This window comes from Salvelinus alpinus, chromosome 11 (genome assembly GCF_045679555.1).
Source record: "Salvelinus alpinus chromosome 11, SLU_Salpinus.1, whole genome shotgun sequence".
NCBI lineage: Eukaryota > Metazoa > Chordata > Actinopteri > Salmoniformes > Salmonidae > Salvelinus > Salvelinus alpinus.
The window spans coordinates 43,112,718-43,133,495 of NC_092096.1; the positions used below are offsets into that span (position 1 = coordinate 43,112,718).

Here is a 20,778-nt window from a genome sequence, read left to right on the forward strand (position 1 = left end):
ATAAAGTGAGATTAGCAGCAGGAAACACAGTGAGTCAGTGGAGAGTGGGTTGACAGGGATGTGAAGAGAAAGGGGCAAGTGACTAGCTTTAGTTTGCAAAAAGAAATGTAAGGAGCAAGGGCTAGCTAGTGTTAGTACTGGGCTGCACTGATGTAAGTAGAAAGGGCAAGCTAGCATTAGCGCTGGGCTGCAGTGATGTGAGAAGGGGCTAGTTAGCGTTAGCTCTGTGCTGCAGTGATGTGAGGAGAAAGGGACTTGTAAGCACTGGGCTGCAGTGATTTGAGGAGAGAGTGGCTAGCATTAGCGTAGCACTAGCCATGGCTAATGCTGATGTGGCGTGAGATCGTGTCAAGGCTAACGGGTAACTGTTATGATGTCACCCAGCCCAAAATATACTCATTAGAATTATTAGAATTTTATAAGCATGACTGCTGATACTTTATTACAGCCAGGTAGCTCAATAGATGTAGCCTACCAGTTTCCCGGACTCAGATTAAGCCTATTCCTGGCCTGAAAAGCTTGAAACTCAATAGAAATCTTAAACTTAATTTCAGGCTTAATCTGGGTGTGAGAAACTGGTCCTGAGATTGAATGATAATGTCAACAGCGAATTGAATAAGGCAGAGTATTCTTCATCCTGCTCCATCAGAGACAGACAGACAAAGGCTCAGACAGACAGACAGAGGTGCAGATGGAGCTGTAGACAGGGCTGTAGCCACTGAGGCTCTGATTGAGTGTGATTGAGCCACTGTGATGTCTAGAGTCCTGCGACAGCAGCCCACGATGCAGTTTGATCTCAGATGGGAAGAGAAGGAAAAGATTTAGACAATAGCCCCAATTTATGTTTTTTTTGTTTGTTGCACACATCTGCAATTTTAATCAGGATGTAAATTGTGCTTTTTGATTCAGAATCTGAGAGGTGAATGACATAGATGTCGCAGTCCTGCATAAAATGGCAAGAATCAATGCCAATCCTGTTGACTGTCTGTTGGAAATGGAATGTTGATTAATAGTCAGTCGAATGTTACCCCTAGTGACCATGTCTTGGTAGAACGTCAGAAGACATTGATTGTCAGTAGAAATTAGAACGCGCGTGCCTTGTCAGTAGAACGTTAGTATGGTCCGTTCCTGCCTGTCTTTCCGAGCTGTTCTCTTACACAGACAGAAATAGCTGATCTCTCTCTCTCTCTCTCTCTCTCTCTCTCTCTCTCTCTCTCTCTCTCTCTCTCTCTCTCTCTCTCTCTCTCTCTCTCTCTCTCTCTCTCTCTCTCTCTCTCACTGCGACACATCAAATAGAGGAGCGGATGTGCGGTGGTGTGAGAAAGAAAACACCACCTCCTCAGAACAGTGGGAGTGCAGCAGTATACACAGCAGTCGCCCAGGTGCGGAAACAGAGCTGTCTCTGCTTAGTCTTCTTATGACAGATCCTTTTGTTATGTGGATAATAACCACGACATTCGTCTCTCCTTATCGCCGCTAACACAGACTCGCGTCCATGCCAGACGCTTCTTTGCTATCGTCATCGTTGTATAACACTGTAAAGGGCGGTTATAAGGGAATGATATGCGGAGATATACGCTGTTGATGTATGTTCTGCTCGGTCTGTGCAATCTATAGATGATGAATACGGAAGCGTCTGTGGTGTCGCATAGCCACGGTGCGTTTGTACCCTTGTGTGTGGGGAAAACATGGTGAATTTTAATTCTAATGAAGAATGATATTTTCAGGTCAGGAATAGAAAGAAAGTAATACACCACTCAAAAAATGTATACACAGAGCTGCAGTTCTACAGTCAAGATCAAGTCATTTTTTTAATCAAAGGAACAGTTTTTGTTGGCTATAGAAAAGCAATTTAGAAACCAGAAACTAGACTGATGACTGTGTGTGCTTACATCTTCTAGTATCAAATACAGACAGAGTGAACAAGGTACTCACAAAGTTCAATAAAACGGTTTACAAGAATCACTGGCTTCATCAAGAGTTTGAATCACAACACTGTACACTTGGCCATTTAGAATACGTTACTGTCCGAAAAGACACAGAGACAGTGGCCCTGACTCTGACACTAACAGAAGGGCACGACAGAGTATGAAAGCAAGGAAAGGTGTTTGGCAGTGCAGAGTTGTATGCAGAAATCAACTACGACGATTACAGTAATATTAATGCGCATTAAAAGAAAACAATGACAATATGCTTGTAATATCCTCATATTCCTCCTCCATATCCTTCCTTCTTTCCTTCTCTATATATCTTTCCTTCACTAGAGTGACAGAGTGTGTAGTATACAGTATGTACAGTCCAGTGTGTGAGTAAGGCGTGTGTGAACTGAATCGTGAGTGCAGAGTTTGAGTGAGGGGTGGCGTGAGTATGTCCGGTCCAACCCAGTCCACTCCAGTCAAGTATTCGGAGTCCACTCCAGCCTAGCCAAGTCCAGCCCAGCCACGCCTAGTCCACTCCACTGAGTCCCTTTCAGCTCAACACAGTCCAGTATAGTCTGGTGTCGAGTGTCTGGCTTTGTCCATTCATGTCTGGTCCCAGTTCAGACCACTGGGTTTGTGTACTGGGTTGGAGCACAGTATGTGTATTGGAGTTGTAGTGCAGTTGGATTGTTGTGCAGTTGTCTCGGCAGTATGGCTGTTTAGATGTTACTTGCTCCCTGCGGATGTAGTCCTGGCACTTTTTTCCCTGCTAGTGTGTAGTTATATACAGTGGTTGTGTAATAGTATACTGTACAATAGTTGTGTGGCCCTAGCACCCAGTTTGTCAGTCGTGTAGCTAATTGGGTAGTAGCCTCCTGTGGTTTTGTACTGTTGGTGTACAGGTATGTAATCTAAGCAGTTTGATCCTGCTTGTGAAATGTTGTATAGTACTATAGTTGTAAAGGTTTGCAGTCTTAGCAGTTTACTCTGCAGGTGTGAAGTTGTACAGTTTTGTGTGCTAGTATGTTTGTATAGTCCTGCAGGTGTGTAGCTGTGTAGTCATTAAAGTTCCAATGCAGCTGTTTTTTTCTCAATATCAAATCATTTCTGGGTAACAATTAAGTAAATAACTGTGATTGTTTTCAATTAAAATGGTCCTAAAAGAATCAAAAACAGCTTCTTCGCAAATAACAATTTCTCAAGCAAGAATTTTGCCAAAATTGTGTGGGAATGGTCTGAGTGGGGAGGGGGAAACTGAAAACTAGCTGTTTTTGGCATAGATGTTTGTAACTCTCTTTCTTATTGGTCTAACTCATTTACTGCCTGGTGATGCCACCAGGCAGGCCAAAACTCCTTCCCACCAAAGAAGGCTGAATTTCAGGCGGTCTTTTCAAAAGGCTCTGATACTAAAGGGGCATTATCATCATTTTCACAGTATTATACCAACCTCATAGTGTGGAAATATACACTGAATATAAAACATAGGAAAATCACGTTTTTGACTGCACTGGACCTTTAACAGTAGCTGTGTGGTTTTAACAGTTGGACCCTGCGGGAGTGTAGTTGCTGAGCTCTCTGCGTATGGTGCTGAAGGGCGACAGCTCCAGCTCTGTGGTACACTCATGTTCATTATCATCACTAGCCGTGCCTGAGGAGTGGGCATGGTTACAGCAGCAGCAACAACAACAGTCCAGGAAGGCCCTGCCTAGTGGACGACATAACAACAGGAGCAACACAGGCGTCACAGCCGCCCGGCAGAACAACAACAGCTGTGACAGGAGGTGTAAGACCGCCATGGTCCGCTCCGGCACGCCCGCCGCCATGTATGCCGATACGATGTTACAGATGTTCTCCGGGACCACGCAGGCGCCGTAGACTATGGCGAGCGCCACGACGGTGCAGTTCATCTGACTTTCTAGGCGTATCTGCTTCTTGTTGCCGCGGACGGAGGCCTGCTCGGCGCGGCGGATCTTGCGGGCGGTGACGAGGGAACAGCCGATGGTGAAGAGCGTAGGGAGGCAGAAGTAACAGCCGAAGCACCACCAGAGCCGCGCGCCCTCGTAGGTGAGACCCAGGACGTAGAGCGTATCTGGGAGCGATGTCGAGATGCGCACCACACAGCGCTCCGTTGGGGGGTCATCTGGGAGGGCGGGGTCCTCGGTGACCAGCTGGCGGATCAGGAGCTCAGGGAGAGCCAACAGGAGAGCTCCGATCCAGATGACGGCGAGCTTGGCTGTGGTGGAGGTGCAGTTCTCGATCATCTCGTAATACATCTGGACATTGGTGGCTGCGCGGAACCGGTCAATGCACAGGGCGCACAGGGTGAACGTGGTCACACCTAGAGATGCCACCTGGGGACAAATACAGGGAGAAATGGTTAGTGGTTTATCACAACGACAAATGGTTTATCAGAATGTTGAATCATCTGACAGTATACACCAAATAGACCTTTTAAATTTGACTTTCACAAAGTCGACAACACAATTCTTAGAAATCTGACAGAGGTCTCTGACAGAGTCTTTCCTTGAATTGAAAGAATGCATCACACTGAAAAAAAATAGCCAAATTCTAAGCCTCTCAAAGCTTAGAAAATACATCATTCAGAACCAAGTCTCTGTTCTGCTTTGGTTTGAGTCTGAAAGACTGAGGCACAGCAAGGAACCTGGAACATATTCCTCACCAGCTGGAATCACTTTGACTGCAGTTACTACAGGGAAAACTAACTGTGGCCAGACCCAGACGCTATAGTCTGTATGGTCCTGCGCTGTGATTACTGCTGCTGCAGTTTACTACATAAACAGTAAAGCTGTGGAGATTTCTCTCTCTCACCCACTCCCTCTTCTCGTTACCTCACTCTCCTTCTCTCATCTCTCTCTACCCTCTCTCATGCACTCTCTCTCGCTTGCTCTCTGTCCTCTCTCTCTCTCCTTCCCCACTCCCTCTCCCCTCTCCCTTCCTCTCTTCTTCTCTCTATCTGTTAATTAGACTAGTGTTTCCCAGATGTCCCTGGGAGGCCACAGAGGCTACAGCCTTCTAAACAGTAACATCCTGCAGAGATAGAGATAGAGAGGAGCACCACACATGAACTATGGATCTCTGCCAAAGCTGCTACTGTTCTAATGAAGTAGAGCCAAAAGAGTACAACACTGGTTCAGCCATTAGAGAGACGTATGAAAGGAAAGTAAATACCTGCATGCTATTGTACAGTATGCTCCGGTAGACTTCAAAGGAGCATAACATGATTTCCCCCCCGTGTTAATATTAAAACAGTAAAACTGGCAAAACCAAAAACGTGTATACCTTGTAAACAAGATCCCTCTTCCATGGTGACTACTGGTGACCTTCAGCCTGTGCAGGTCGTACAGTGTGATTGGTTGATTTAATTACACCTAGAGGGCTTCCTGCATCCTGGCCAACCGTGCACCTTGGCATCTGTGTGCCAGGTACCTGCCTTTGAGCCCTACTCTGCTTTGTACACTCGCACAGGTGCCAACATGGTGAATAGAGCCTGAACACTAGGCTGGAGACAAGTCAAACTAAACACTGTCACACAGACCGGGTGATTTCTTTGATCAGATCTCACAGAGCAGGAGAGAGAGAGGGATCAGAATAGGACAAGCCCAGCTTTGTACAGATACAGTGGGGAGAACAAGTATTTGATACACTGCCGATTTTGCAGGTTTTCCTACTTACAAAGCATGTAGAGGTCTGTAATTTTTATCATAGGTAAACTTCAACTGTGAGAGACGGAATCTAAAACAAAAATCCAGAAAATCACATTGTATGATTTTTAAGTAATTAATTTGCATTTTATTGCATGACATAAGTATTTGATCACCTACCAACCAGTAAGAATTCCGGCTCTCACAGACCTGTTAGTTTTTCTTTAAGAAGCCCTCCTGTTCTCCACTCATTACCTGTATTAACTGCACCTGTTTGAACTCGTTACCTGTATAAAAGACACCTGTCCACACGCTCAATCAAACAGACTCCAACCTCTCCACAATGGCCAAGACCAGAGAGCTGTGTAAGGACATCAGGGATAAAATTGTAGACCTGCACAAGGCTGGGATGAGCTACAGGACAATAGGCAAGCAGCTTGGTGAGAAGGCAACAACTGTTGGCGCAATTATTAGAAAATGGAAGAAGTTCAAGATGACGGTCAATCACCCTCGGACTGGGGCTCCATGCAAGATATCACCTCGTGGGGCATCAATGATCATGAGGAAGGTGAGGGATCAGCCCAGAACTACACGGCAGGACCTGGTCAATGACCTGAAGAGAGCTGGGACCACAGTCTCAAAGAAAACCATTAGTAACACACTACGCCGTCATGGATTAAAATCCTGCAGCGCACGCAAGGTCCCCCTGCTCAAGCCAGCGCATGTCCAGGCCCGTCTGAAGTTTGCCAATGACCATCTGGATGATCCAGAGGAGGAATGGGAGAAGGTCATGTGGTCTGATGAGAGAAAAATATAACTTTTTGGTCTAAACTCCACTCGCTGTGTTTGGAGGAAGAAGAAGGATGAGTACAACCCCAAGAACCCATCCCAACCGTGAAGCATGGAGGTGGAAACATCATTCTTTGGGGCTGCTTTTCTGCAAAGGGGACAGGACGACTGCACCGTATTGAGGGGAGGATGGATGGGGCCATGTATCGCGAGATCTTGGCCAACAACCTCCTTCCCTCAGTAAGAGCATTGAAGATGGGTCGTGGCTGGGTCTTCCAGCATGACAACGACCCGAAACACACAGCCAGGGCAACTAAGGAGTGGCTCCGTAAGAAGCATCTCAAGGTCCTGGAGTGGTCTAGCCAGTCTCCAGACCTGAACCCAATAGAAAATCTTTGGAGGGAGCTGAAATTCCGTATTGCCCAGCGACAGCCCCGAAACCTGAAGGATCTGGAGAAGGTCTGTATGGAGGAGTGGGCCAAAATCTCTGCTGCAGTGTGTGCAAACCTGGTCAAGAACTACAGGAAATGTATGATCTCTGTAATTGCAAACAAAGGTTTCTGTACCAAATATTAAGTTCTGCTTTTCTGATGTATCAAATACTTATGTCATGCAATAAAATGCAAAGGAATTACTTAAAAATCATACAATGTGATTTTCTGGATTTTTGTTTTAGATTCCGTCTCTCACAGTTGAAGTGTACCTATGATAAAAATTACAGACCTCTACATGCTTTGTAAGTAGGAAAACCTGCAAAATCGGCAGTGTATCAAATACTTGTTCTCCCCACTGTATGTAGATCAAAGATATGGGCCAATGGCCATGGTGCTGGAGCTAACGTTGCTTAACTGAAAGCTGTGTGTGTGTGTTTGTGTGCGTGTGTGTGTGTGTATGCGTGATTATTCCTTTCGCTAGCCTAATTATTCCTGCAACAGCCTGACATCTTTATAATGATTAACAGGCCAATTTGGCAGACACCCTCTCCGTGTAAATGACCCCTGTCACGTCTGCCTTGTCTGTGGCCATGCTGACAGTCTGTACAGCACCATTGTGTCTGTCTCAGTTACTTGTATTGTGCAGCAGGTAATAGAGATATTTCCCTTGTTGCTGGTTTAATAATGGCCCACATATTCCCTGATTAAGCTCCTCTGAGCAGTTGCCTTCAAAACCCATGTTAATAGTTGGAGTATAATGGCGACTGAGCGGCCATGTTGGATCCTGAGCGGCTGTCGTGGTAATGACTCTTATCTATTGATAAATGGTGCAATGCTCACGAATGTACACACACATACAGGCACAGAAACACACACACTGAGCACATGAATAAGCTGAAGACAAAGGCTATTACAGTTCAGGTCTGTTACAGGCTGACTGCGTCTGTCCCTCTCTCCCTCCCTCTCTTGCTCCTTCCCCAGACCATAACTCCAACAGGAGAAGCCTAGTCCCCCGGCTGCCACTCTGCCACGGGGATCATCAGTCTCTCTGTACAGTCAGGCAATGGATCGTCACAGAGACAGGCTGGCAGACAGGGCTAGATCTGGACCTGAGCATCATGCAGTCACTACTCTTGTGACTCCATGACGTAGCCTCTGAACTGTAACACTGATTTAATGTTCACTGTTTTAGCTCTGTGTGTGATACGGCTACCCTAGGTTACTGTTGAGATGAAGCTCATGGTAAATGTCTATTTACAAGTGGACATTACAGTTCTATTCTACACTGGCTGTGCATACACACGATTCACACAGTTATAAATGAGTCAACATTTCATTTCTGCTTCTATAATCATTTTGTGAATTTTTGTTTGATTCTCTCTGGGTTGTGACGTTGTTATGTATCTATGTGGTATATCGCTCAGCAAACTACGCATCTACTCATCCTGTAGCTACAAATAGCCTGAATGGGATAATTATCACCCATCATCCATTATTTACAAATCCTAATTATATACACTGAATCATTAACATATATTCCAATGAACTACCATGTACGTGCCGGTCAGACCGCATGAGTAATGAGTAATAGAGGGGCAGACAATGTGCTATTGGGCGGAGTGGTGTGTGTGTGTATATGTGTGTTGGAAGAAGTATATACGTGTATGTGGGAGTGTGTGTGTGAGAGTCCTTCCCCTAATCACAGTGAGCACGTGCAGAGAGAGAGGATCGCCGTGGGTAACGATCGGTGGAGGGCAGGCCATCCCACCCATCTGGATTCTCAGCACGCCCTGCTACCGTGTGTGTGAGTGTGTGAGAGTTTCTGCGTGTGTAGGTGAGTGTGCATTCGTGTGTGTGTGAGAGAGAGTTTCTGCGTGTGTAGGTGAGTGTGCATTCGTGTGTGTGTGAGAGAGAGTTTCTGCGTGTGTAGGTGAGTGTGCATTTGTGTGTGCGTGTGTGTGTGTGAGAGAGAGAGAGAGAGAGAGAGAGAGAGAGAGAGAGAGAGAGAGAGAGAGAGAGAGAGAGAGAGAGAGAGAGAGAGAGAGAGAGAGAGAGAGAGAGAGAGGGAGCGAGAGAGAGAGAGAGAGAGAAAGGGAGTGTCTAGGTGTGTGTGAGATTTAGTGTGTGTTTGAGATTCTGTGCATGTGTGTCCATAAGTGAGAGAGATTGAGCCTCTGTATGTGTGTGTGATTGAGTCTGTGCATGTGCGCGCCCACGTACATGTGTGTCAGGGTGATGAATGTCTAGCTATTAACACCAATCCCAGCACAATGCAGTCCTCCACCTCCGACCTCAATGGCTCCCAGTAGAACGTCCATTCCCTGCAGCAGACTGGGATGAGTTTATCTCCCCGCAGACAGCAGCACCTCAGCCTCCCAGTCTCTCTCTGTCTGAGAACGGACAAAGCTTCTGGAGAGAACCCATCTATGCCTATCTGAGCCGCACTGTTCCCACTGAACTTATAGAAGCAATATCTTCACTATTCACTACTGGCTGTGGCTGTTGATATAGCCTACGCTGCAGATGTTAGCCAGGGACGTGATTCACATAACACCACTCGTGACGCACAAGGGCCTCTTCCACTCGGCTTCCCTCCTTCGAGCTCTGCACATCACTGGAGAATTGACCACATACACATACTCACACACACCACATGACCAGGCCACAGAAGCTATGCACACCAAAGAGAGATCCTCCCATCAGTGTCAGAGGGACTGTCCATGTCTCAGTGGAATACTGTAGCAGCTCTCCTCCTCTCCTAGCTGTCTGTATCTAATGCATTATCATCACCATGTCAGCTGGGCTCATATCTACCGTCTGGGCTCTGGGGATTGGAATATGGGTTTATGGACGTGTATGAGTGCGTGTCTGTGTGGTCATGTATGTGCGTGTGTCTTCGTCTGTGAGTCTGTCTGATTGCGTCTGCACACACATCCGTGTGTGGGTGTGTGCGTGCGGGTGTGTGTCATGAGCCAGCGGGCAACGCAGCCCGAGGCTTCCACTCCTCCCAGTGGAGTGTTCTCTCCCACATCCTGCCTGCGGAGCGACATTACTCCCCACTTAACCCACATACAGTCACAGTGGATCAGCTCGGCACTGCACAGGGCTGAGGACACACAGGGCTGAGGACACACAGGGCTGAGGACACGCACGGACACACACATGCACACGCATGGCCGGGCGACACACATGCATGCACTGACGCATGCAGGGACTCATGGGCATGCATGCCTACAATTCACAAACGTGCCTGCAGGCACTCACCCACACGCACGGACCCCAACCTCCACACACACACACACACACACACACACACACACACACACACACACACACACACACACACACACACACACACACACACACACACACACACACACACACACACACACACACACACACACACACACACACACACACACACGCACACGAGCCATACGGTCTACTGACACCTTCTTCAAGCACTCCTCACCCTACACCTAGTGCTCTACTTCCAACTCATGTTGCTCTGCAGCAGCAAACCCAATATCCTCCGACAGTTTCACTGCTACACTGTACAATGAGATAAGGAGTTGTGGGAATACGAAACTGGTTTTAACCCAACGGCCTTACAAAGGAAAGGCATGACTGCACACACACACACACACACACACACAGGTTGAACATTGCATCACACTGATACCCACCCAGGGTAAAGTGAGATGGCTATAAACTGGGTGTGGTGTTTTGTGATTTACTTAGTACCCTTGTATATGTAGGTGAGAAAGACAGAGATATCATACTGTAGTAGATAGGCACAGAGCTGTGTGTGTGAGAGAGTGAGAGAGATAGAGGGAGAGATCAAGAGAGAGAGACAGAGAGAGACAGAGAGAGAGAGAGAGAGAAAAGGAGAGACACAGAAGTGGGACAAAAAAAAGGGAGATAGAGGGAAGGATTAAGTGTGTGGGTGGAGGGAGGCCACTTCTCTCCAGCAGCCAGCAGGTCACACTGGGTGTCATAATGAGAAGAGGTAACATCTGATCTTGGTGGGAACTCATCTTGTTTATTATTGTGCCGATGGAGGCTAATCCCCTGTTAGGGTGAAATGGATTAGTGTCATGTTCACTGTGATAGGCGTTTCTATCACAACTTGTTCTGAATATGACAATACTGTATTATAAATACCTAATACACAATGCAATACTATTTGAAATTGTGCCTATGCCAAGAGAAGTGTTCAGATGCCCCAAGCCCCATCTTCCACCAATATAAGGAGAAAATCTGTAGTAGAATAGAATAAAATAAAATTGAATACCTCCAGATATGGCACGATTTTACAGGTGAATTCTCCCAGTAGCCAGGACTTAGTCAACTCATGGAAAATGACGAGGGGCAGACAAAAGAAGACGACTACAAAATCCCAGATGGCCAGGTTAGCTATGAGAGAGTTGGAGATACTCTTCATATAGTAGTTCTGACACACGATGCACAGTATGGCTATGTTCCCTGCTATCCCAGCGAGGAAAATGACGGCAGAAACGCCCGTGATAGCGTACGCGCCAAAGGTTTCACTTGTCACAGGGTAAAATGGGTTTTTGATTTCGCTTCCAAAATCTGCTGTGTTGGGAGGGGTCATTGGAGTGGCATCCCACGGGTTTTCCTCGCGGTAAGTAAACATCTCGTTTCCCCTGGTGAAGAGGTCGAGGGGTAGGTCGGTAGAGGTGAGAGCTAGGGGCTTGGGTATTGGCTCCCATGGAGAGAGAGGGGGGCCCAGCCCGTCCACTGCGCTCTGCGCCTGAGATAAAGCCATTGAGCTTTTGTTCAACAATTTTCTCCTCCTCTCCCTCTTAAACGCCTTCTTCTGCTCGTCTTTTGTGCCTCTCTTGCGTCTGTCGCTGTCCAGTAGTCCCCCGCGTTGCTGGCCCATTGCTGGGGGCTTAGTGGTATTGTATCCACCTGCCATCCCCATGGCAGCGGCCGCGCCGATCTCACTATTCAACTTTCTCCTCTTGTGGCGGCGCACCAGGTCCCTGTGCGGGGTCACGGAGTAATCCCCCAGTGTCAGTGTTCTGTTGGAGTGGTGTTGTTTTAATCCTACATGTCTATGCTTGGTTTCATCCTGAATTACGCGCATCCTTCTCACAGAAGTAGAATGAAAATGTTCCATCCATGTTTGAAGAGTCTGTTTGGAGTAGGACGTACCTGTAGCGTGTCCCCCGGAGCGAGTGCTGTCGTAGACTGTGTTTTGGGGACGCTCTCTGATGGCTGTGTGAGCGGTCCTGTGTGTTGCTGTGGCGTTAAGCCCATAATAACCCCCCGCTGTTTCTCTAGTTCGTATGTCGCCATTATTTCTGAGAGATAAGACATGTGCATTCCCCAACAACACACACAGAGTCCTCAGCATCAGAGTCCGCATGGTCCAGATCATAGCGCAGACAGATATATCCTCCTCAGAAAGCCATCCTTATCTCAGTGAAGAGAATAAACTCCCGTTCAGTCTACACCCATAATAACAAAAATTACACTAAACTTAAACCCTCAACGTATATCCCAAACATCTTATAGGGTTTGCAAACTTTTGGCTCATATCCAAATTCAGCGCACTGTGTTTGGCCTCCGCCGTGCTGTTGTTCTGTACAAGTCAGCCGCCACCTCCTCCTGTGAGATGTATTTTGTCAAGTAGAAAGTGCCATGCCTTACCGAACGAGATATCCCTGCAAGGTCCCCACGGAACCACATGCCGCTAGCAAACTCATTTTACAGCGACAACATGGTCACATGCATCTCATCTCCATAAACAGCAGATCACCGGACTTTCCTTTTTGAGCCGAATAGGCTGCACTGGCTGTGGTTGGGTCTGGCTGAGACTCACAGGCTGTGAGGCGCTGCTGCTGTGTCCTGCTGTGTGTTTGTTACACAGTTGCGAGCTGAGAGAGAAGAGAGGCGCGGCTCTGGCTGGCTCTCCCTGTCCGCTCGGTGGAGCACCGAGGTGAGCTGGGTGTCTCGGGAAGGAATGTGGAGGAAAATGGACTCCCCTGGCGGCTAACCCTGATCTGTCACTCCGCATCCATCAGATCCTGCCTCCAGACTACCGCCACTGGCAGCCAACCACGCCCGATGACGCGCACGCGATAAATATATTACCATCATATTACACATTGCGTTATCGCCGTATACTGACACCGCCACCCACCACTTTCTCCATGGTGTAATATAATATTTGGGGTTTAAACTATTCTGATGTCTATTTGCTCGATATCAGTTATTGTGCAAAACATCTGCAGTAGCCTAGTAGCCTACAGGATATGTATACACATCCCAGCTAGCACATACAATTCGACAACCATATGTTTCTTAGATCTTGGTGAAAGCATGGTTGTCCAATGGTTATTTTGCAAACAACCTTTCTGGGAATGGTGCAGGATAGTTGCTTTGCTTTGGAACATTCTCAGCACATTTAAGGAACTTGACAAAAAAAATTAAGGAATTTTCTTGGTATTTCATTATGTTAACAGAATGTTTCCTAAAAGTTCAACCATGGTTACATTTCATTTAAATTCTGGTAATGTTCTAGGAACGTCCTCCAACTGGTTCCAAGAACCTTAAGAAACAACGTTCTTCTGTGGAAATTTCAGCACTTCAGCATAACATTTCATTCAGATTTTCTAGTGGTTCTATTTAAAGTCATGTTCTCAAATTGTTCCGAGATCTTTAAGAAAACTCTCCATAAAAAAACACAAGAAAACTTTAGTGACGTTCAGAGAACGTTCTAAACATTTGATTTAAAAGCATACATTCTGTTCTCAAATGTTAAGAAAACGTTCCATAAAAAAACACAAGAATACTTTAGTAATATTCAGAGAACGTTCTAAGAATGTTATTTAAAAATATATACATTCTGTTCTCAGCATCAACAAAACGAACTATCTTGTTAAGTGTATTCAGGTGTGTTGGCCACGCCTGATCTTAATGTTAGTGATCTTAGTGTTTCCTTTGAAATGGGGTCTGTTTGAATAGACTAAAATGAACAGCTTTGTATGCGTAAAAAAACATGGCATGCTAACTCCATTCTGGTGGCGCTGTGGACTAATTCTATGAATAGACAACAGCAGCTTATAGGTTCTCACAAATCTCGTAGATGCTGTGTCACAATAAAAAATAAAAAAATGTGTTTGCATGATTAATGCACAATGATATGAATGTCCATGTGTCTTATCTGTGCTTGGAGTTCCAAACTACCAGTGTTATTGAAACATTCAGTGAAAGTTATAACAAATACTCAAAATAACCTATAATTTCTGTTCTCAGAGTGTTTTGTTGTTAGAGAACAGACTTGTTTGACAAGAGCTCTGACTCTGGGCTGACACATTAAATGGAAACACATTGTTTTGAGTATATGGACAAGATGGAGCCTGTCCAGCCATGCAGAAACATTTCCTGCAGTAGGAGGGAAGAGGGGAGTGTTGTAACTGTTCAAACTGGCCACACACAGTAGGCTAGATACTGTATCATAATGTACTGAACTAATAGACTATTCAAGGATTGAGGACAATAAAACCACATTGAAGACAAACTGGAGGATGAAAAGACAGTTTAGTAATAGTCAAAATGGACCACACAGTACCCAGCTAGCACATTTGGTTCCTTGGAAATTGTGGAAATGTACAATTTTGGTTTCCCATTGGTTCTGGGAACGAAGCCAAAAATGTCCTGATTGGTAGAACTGAATGTTTTTTAAATGTCGCCTGTTCTGGGAACTACGTTTTAGGTTGCAGGGAGGTTCTGAGAACGTTTTACTATGGTTCCTTTAAAGTTTTCCTGGGAGGTTTTATTAATGTCCTGAGAAGGTAAATTATAGGTTATTAAATAACATACTGAGAACATGTTTCAACAAGAATTTAATAACACTGCTAGCTTAAGTTTACTGTTTTGAACTCCAACCACAGACAGGAAACATGAAAATGAATCATGCAAACAGATGTATTTTTATTGTGGCATGGTGTCTGTGAGATTCAAACCTATGACCTTCTGTTCTCTATCCATGGAATTTGTCCACTGCACCACCAGAATGGAGCTAACATGCCAACTCATACAAAGCTGTTCATTTTATTCTATTCAAATAGACCCAATTTAAAAGGAAACAAGTAATAATTTAAGATCAGGTGTGGCCAATTAGTCGGCACGGACAATTTTATATATATGTTTTTATTTATTTCACCTTTATTTAACCAGGTAGGCCAGTTGAGAACAAGTTCTCATTTACAACTGTGACCTGGCCAAGATAAAGCATAGCAGTGCGACAAAAACAACAACACAGAGTTACACATAAACAAACGTACAGTCAATAACACAAAAGAAAAATCGAAAAATCTATGTACAGTGTGTGCAAATGTAGAAGAGTAGGGAGGTAGCCAATAAATAGGCCCTAGAGGTGAAAATAATTACAATTTAGCATTAATACTGGAGTGATAGATGTGCAGATGATGATGTGCATGTAGAGATACTGGGGTGCAAAAGAGCAAGAGGGTAAGTAATAATATGGGGATGAGGTAGTCAGGTGTGCTATTTACAGATTGGAGGTGTACAGGTACAGTGATTGGTAAGCTGCTCTGACAGCTGATGCTTAAAGTTAGAGAGGGAGATATAAGACTCCAGCTTCAGAGATTTTTGCAATTCGTTCCAGTTATTGGCAGCAGAGAACTGGAAGGAAAGGCGGCCAAAGGAAGTGTTGGCTTTGGGGATGACCAGTGCAATATACCTGCTGGAGCGCATGCTACAGGTGGGTGTTGCTATGGTGACCAGTGAGCTGAGATAAGGTGGGGCTTTACCTAGCAAAGAAGTATAGATGACCTGGAGCCAGTGGGTTTGGCAACGGATATGTAGTGAGGGCCAGCCAACGAGAGCATATAGGTCGCAGGGGTGGGTAGTTTAAATATGGGGCTTTGGTGACAAAACGGATGGCACTGTGATAGACTACATCCAGTTTGCTGAGTAGAGTGTTGGGGGCTATTTTGTAAATGACATCGCCGAAGTCAAGGATCGGTAGGATAGTCAGTTTTACGATTGTATGTTTGGTGGCATGAGTGTAGGAGGCTTTGTTGCGAAATAGGAAGCCGATTCAAGATGTAATGTTGGATTGGAGATGCTTAATGTGAGTCTGGAAGGAGAGTTTACAGTCTAACCAGACAACTAGGTATTTGTAGTTGTCCACATATTCTAGGTCAGAACCGTCCAGAGTAGTGATGCTAGTCGGGCGGGAGGGTGCGGGCAGCAATCGGTTGAAGAGCATGCACTTAGTTTTACTAGCATTTAAAAGCAGTTGGAGGCCACGGAAGGAGTGTTGTATGGCGTTGAAGCTCGTTTGGAGATTTGTTAGCACAGTGTCCAAAGAAGGGCCAGATGTATACAGAATGGTGTCGTCTGCGTAGAGGTGTATCAGAGAATCACCAGCAGCAAGAGCGACATCATTGATATATACAGAGAAAAGAGTCAGCCCGAGAATTGAACCCTGTGGCACCCCCATAGAGACTGCCGATTAGACACACAAGTTGTTGCAGGGGGTGCTGAGATGTTGGGTAGCAAGGTGGAAACCATGGCCAGCCGTGGAAAAATGCTTATTGAAATGATCGATTATCGTAGATTTATCGGTGTTGACAATGTTTCCTATCCTCAGTGCAATGGTCAGCTGGGAGAAGGTGCTCTTATTATCCATAGACTTTACAGTGTCCCAAAACCTTTTGGAATTAGTGCTACAGAAAGCAAATTTCTGTTTGAAAAAGCTAGCCTTAGCTTTCCTAACTGACTGAATATATTGGTTCCTGATTTACCTGAAAAGTTGCATATCGCGGTGGCTATTCGATGCTAATGCAGAACACGACAGGATGTTTTTGTGCTGGTCAAGGGCAGTCAAGTCTGGGGTGAACCAAGGGCTATATCTTATCTTAGGTAATTTTTGAGTGGGGCTAGCTTATTAAGATAGATAGGAAAGCACTTTTGAAGAGCAACCAGGCATCCTCTACTGATGGGAAGAGGTCAATATCCTTCCAGGATACCCGGGCCAGGTCGATTAGAAAGCCATGCTCGCTGAAGTGTTTTAGGGAGCGTTTGACAGTGATGAGGGGTGGTTGTTTGACCGCGGACCCATTACACACACAGGCAATGAGGCAGTGATCGCTGAGATCCTGGTTGAAGAGAGCAGAGGTGTATTTAGAGGGAAAGTTGGTCAGGATGATATCTAAGAGGGTGCCCATGGTTACCTATTTAGGGTCGTACCTGGTAGGTTCCTTGATAATTTGTGTGAGATTGAGGGCATCTAGCTTAGATTGTAGGACGGCCGGGGTGTTAAGCATGTCCCAGTTTAGGTCACCAAACACTACGTACTCTGAAGATAGATGGGGGGCGATTAATTCACATATGGTGTTTTAAAATTGTAGACCTCTGTCACGCTCTGACCATAGAAAGCTGTTTTTCTCTGTGTTGGTTGGGGCGTGATAGTGACTAGGGTGGGTCATCTAGGTGTTTGTATATCTATGTTGGCCTGATATGGTTCCCAATCAGAGACAGCTGTTTATCGTTGTCTCTGATTGGGGATCATATTTAGGTAACCATTTACCCCATTGTTAGTTGTGGGATCTTGTCTACAGTAAGTTGCCTTTGTGCACTCCAGTAGCTTCACGTTTCGTTTGTGTTTTTGTTGTTTTGTTTAGAGAGTTTCTCTTTATTAAAATTATGTGGAACTCTATGCACGCTGTGCCTTGGTCTCATCATTACAACGATCGTGACTACCTCCACAAGTCTGGTTCATCCTTGGGAGCAATTTCCAAATGCCTGAAGGTACCACGTTCATCTGTACAAACAATAGTACGCAAGTATAAACACCATGGACCACGCAGCCGTCATACCGCTCAGGAAGGAGTCATCTTCTGTCTCTTGGAGATGAACGTACTTTGGTGCGAAAAGTGCAAATCAATCCCAGAACAACAGCAAAGGACCTTGTGAAGATGCTGGAGGAAACAGGTACAAAAGTATCTATATCCAAGTTAAACGAGTCCTATATCGACAACCTGAAAGGCCGCTCAGCAAGGAAGAAGCCACTGCTCCAAAACCGCCATAAAAAAGCCAGACCACGGTTTGCAACTGCACATTGGGACAAAGATCGTACTTTTTGGAGAAATATCCTCTGGTCTGATGAAACAAAAATAAACTGTTTGGCCATAATCACCATTGTTATGTTTGGAGGAATAAGGGGGATGCTTGCAAGCCGAAGAACACCATCCCAACCGTGAAGCACGGGGGTGGCAGCATCATGTTGTGGGGGTACTTTGCAACAGGAGGGTCTGGTGCACTTCACAAAATAGATGGCATCATGAGGTAGGAAAATGATGTGGGTATATTGAAGCAACATCTCAAGACATCAGTCAGGAAGTTAAAAGCTTGGTCGCAAATGTGTCTTCCAAATGGACAATGACCACAAGCATACTTCCAAAGTTGTGGCAAAATGGCTTAAGGACAACAAAGTCAAGGTATTGGAGTGGCCATCACAAAGCCCTGACCTTAATCCTATAGAAAATATGTGGGCAGAACTGAAATGGCGTGTGCGAGCGAGGAGGCCTACAAACCTGACTCAGTTGCACCGGCTCTGTCAGGAGGAATGGGCCAAAATCCACCCAACTTATTGTGGGAAACTTGTGGAAGGCTACCTGAAATGTTTGACCCAAGTTAAACATTTAAAGGCAATGCTACCAAATACTAATTGAGTGTATGTAACCTTCTGACCCACTGGGAATGTGATGAAATAAATAAAAGCTGAAATAAATCATACTCTCTACTATTATTCTGATATTACACGTTCTTAAAATAAAGTGTTGATCCTAACTGACCTAAAACAGGTAATATTTACTTGGATTAAATGTCAGGAATTACGAAAAACTGAGTTTAAATGTATTTGGATAAGGTGTATGTAACCTTCCGACTTCAGCTGTATATACGAAGAAAAAAACGTTATATACAAGGGACGGGACAAGACAGTCAAAACAGACATCCCACCGCTACGCCATCTTGGAATACACCTGAACACTCTTAACAAGATAGAGGATAGAGAGAGTTTTGTTGACACTGAGAAGGGAGTGTATTTAAATAACATTCTTAGAACATTCTTTGAAAGTTACTCATGTTTTCTTGTGATTTTTGTGGAAAGTCTTATTAATGTTCTGGGAATGTGACTTTAAATAGAACCGTGAGGAAACCTGCAGAAAACGTTATGCTGAAGTAATGACATTTCCAAAGAAGAACATTGTTTCTTTACGTTCTCGTATCAATTTCAGAACATTACTTTAAATAGAACCACGAGAAAACATTATCCTGAAGTACTGAAATTCCTACCGTAAGAACGTTCTCAGAACGTTATGTGCTATCTGGGTATCCTGCACCATTGCCAGAACATTGTGGGAAGATTGTATGCAAAATGACCATAGGGCAACCAAACTCTCACCAAGGTCTAAGAAACATATGGTTCTAAGGAGGTTATGTGCTAGCTTGGTAGCTACTGTGTCATCATTTGTAATACTCAAGGTTAGATTATATTTTACCATATTGACCTTCAACATTTCTGCATGGTCATTGGCCAGCAGATCAATGACTCAAGAGGCTCGCTCCCTGATAATTAAATTATCCCATTAGTTAGGCAGCTACTGTATCTGATCACATTAGTGTTAAGTACTGTGTTTATAGACCATACACTTGATGGCCCTTTTACTGTAGCTCGATAAAGACGTAAATCACAACCAGGGAGACTTACTGCTGTTGACTTGGCAATACGTGTGTATGTGTGTGTGTGCGTGTGTGTGAGTGAGCATGTGTGTGTGTGTGTATGTGTGCGTGTGTGACAGGAACCATATGCAAGAGCTGAGGAGTCACTGTGGGAGCTGGCAGGGGAAGTAGCATCATACTGTATCGTTGACCTTCACGATCAAGGCTGGAGCACTCGAGCCAATTCATACTGTAGCCACCTGGGGAGGCTGGATGGAGGAGGAGACAGGCAGGACTGATGGAGGGAGGGAAAGAGAGGGGCGGTAGGTTGGAAGGAGAGAAAGGAGTGGGGTTGGAAGGAGAGGACAGAGGTAGAGACGGAGCGAGTCAGAGACAGTGAAAGAGACAGAGAGAGGAGAGAGAGAGACAGATGACTCCAAGATTTTCCATCTTCTATCTGACCTTGAGAAGTTATACTGTACTATGCAGGTAGTGAAGCTGCCAGGTTTAAATCCAATTAACATGTCTATCATATGTAAACTCCTTGGAGAGTCTCTCTCCCAGTAACCTTTGCATTTGTGTGTGTGGTAGGAGAGATAATGTGTGGCAGGAGACATACACACTACTACTTGCACGCATGGAGTAACACACACACACACACACACACACACACACACACTGTAACTACAACTTAATGATGAGGTTATTGGAGCGTGTGAGACAGAGAGAGAGAAAGAGAAAGAGAAAGAGAAAGAGAAAGAGAGAGAGAGAGAGAGATAAAGAAAGATATAGCGAGAGAGAGAAAGCGAGAGCGAGAGAGAAAGCGAGAGAGAGAGAGAGGAAGAACATGGAAAGGCCATAAAGATTTCATGTGTCTGTGTTTTCACCGTGTACCAATTAATTATAGATCCATCAGACTTGATTGGTCTCAGCCTCCAGAGGCACGCAGCTCTTTACACTTTTACTATAGTCTTCATTATTTACCCATGCATGGTCCTGCTGCAGTATTTATCCATTTTTAAATATATTTAAATTCAGGTGAGATGGAGTTTGTATGTTTCAATGCAATGCCTTGTATTAAAAATAAAGGTACAGTAACTGTAACGTTCGTCGTATGGAGGAAGAGAGGACCAAAGCGCAGCGTGGTTAGTGTTCATCATGTTTAATAAAGACAATAAACGTGAACACTACAAAATACAAAACAACAAATGTGAAAAAACCGAAACAGTTCTGTCTGGTGCAGACACA

At 45.0% G+C, this 20,778-nt stretch overlaps 1 protein-coding gene across 1 annotated transcript; it reads right to left on the minus strand.

Moving 5' to 3' along the window:
• Positions 1-1,784: 1,784 nt before the first annotated feature.
• Positions 1,785-12,389, minus strand: LOC139534211 (prosaposin receptor GPR37-like). Its single transcript, XM_071333125.1, has 2 exons — positions 11,099-12,389; positions 1,785-4,270 (listed from the first exon to the last, which is right to left on the minus strand). The coding sequence occupies exons 1-2, from the start codon at positions 12,209-12,211 to the stop codon at positions 3,455-3,457; spliced, it is 1,929 nt and encodes a 642-aa protein (XP_071189226.1). The 5' UTR covers positions 12,212-12,389; the 3' UTR covers positions 1,785-3,454.
• Positions 12,390-20,778: the final 8,389 nt, after the last annotated feature.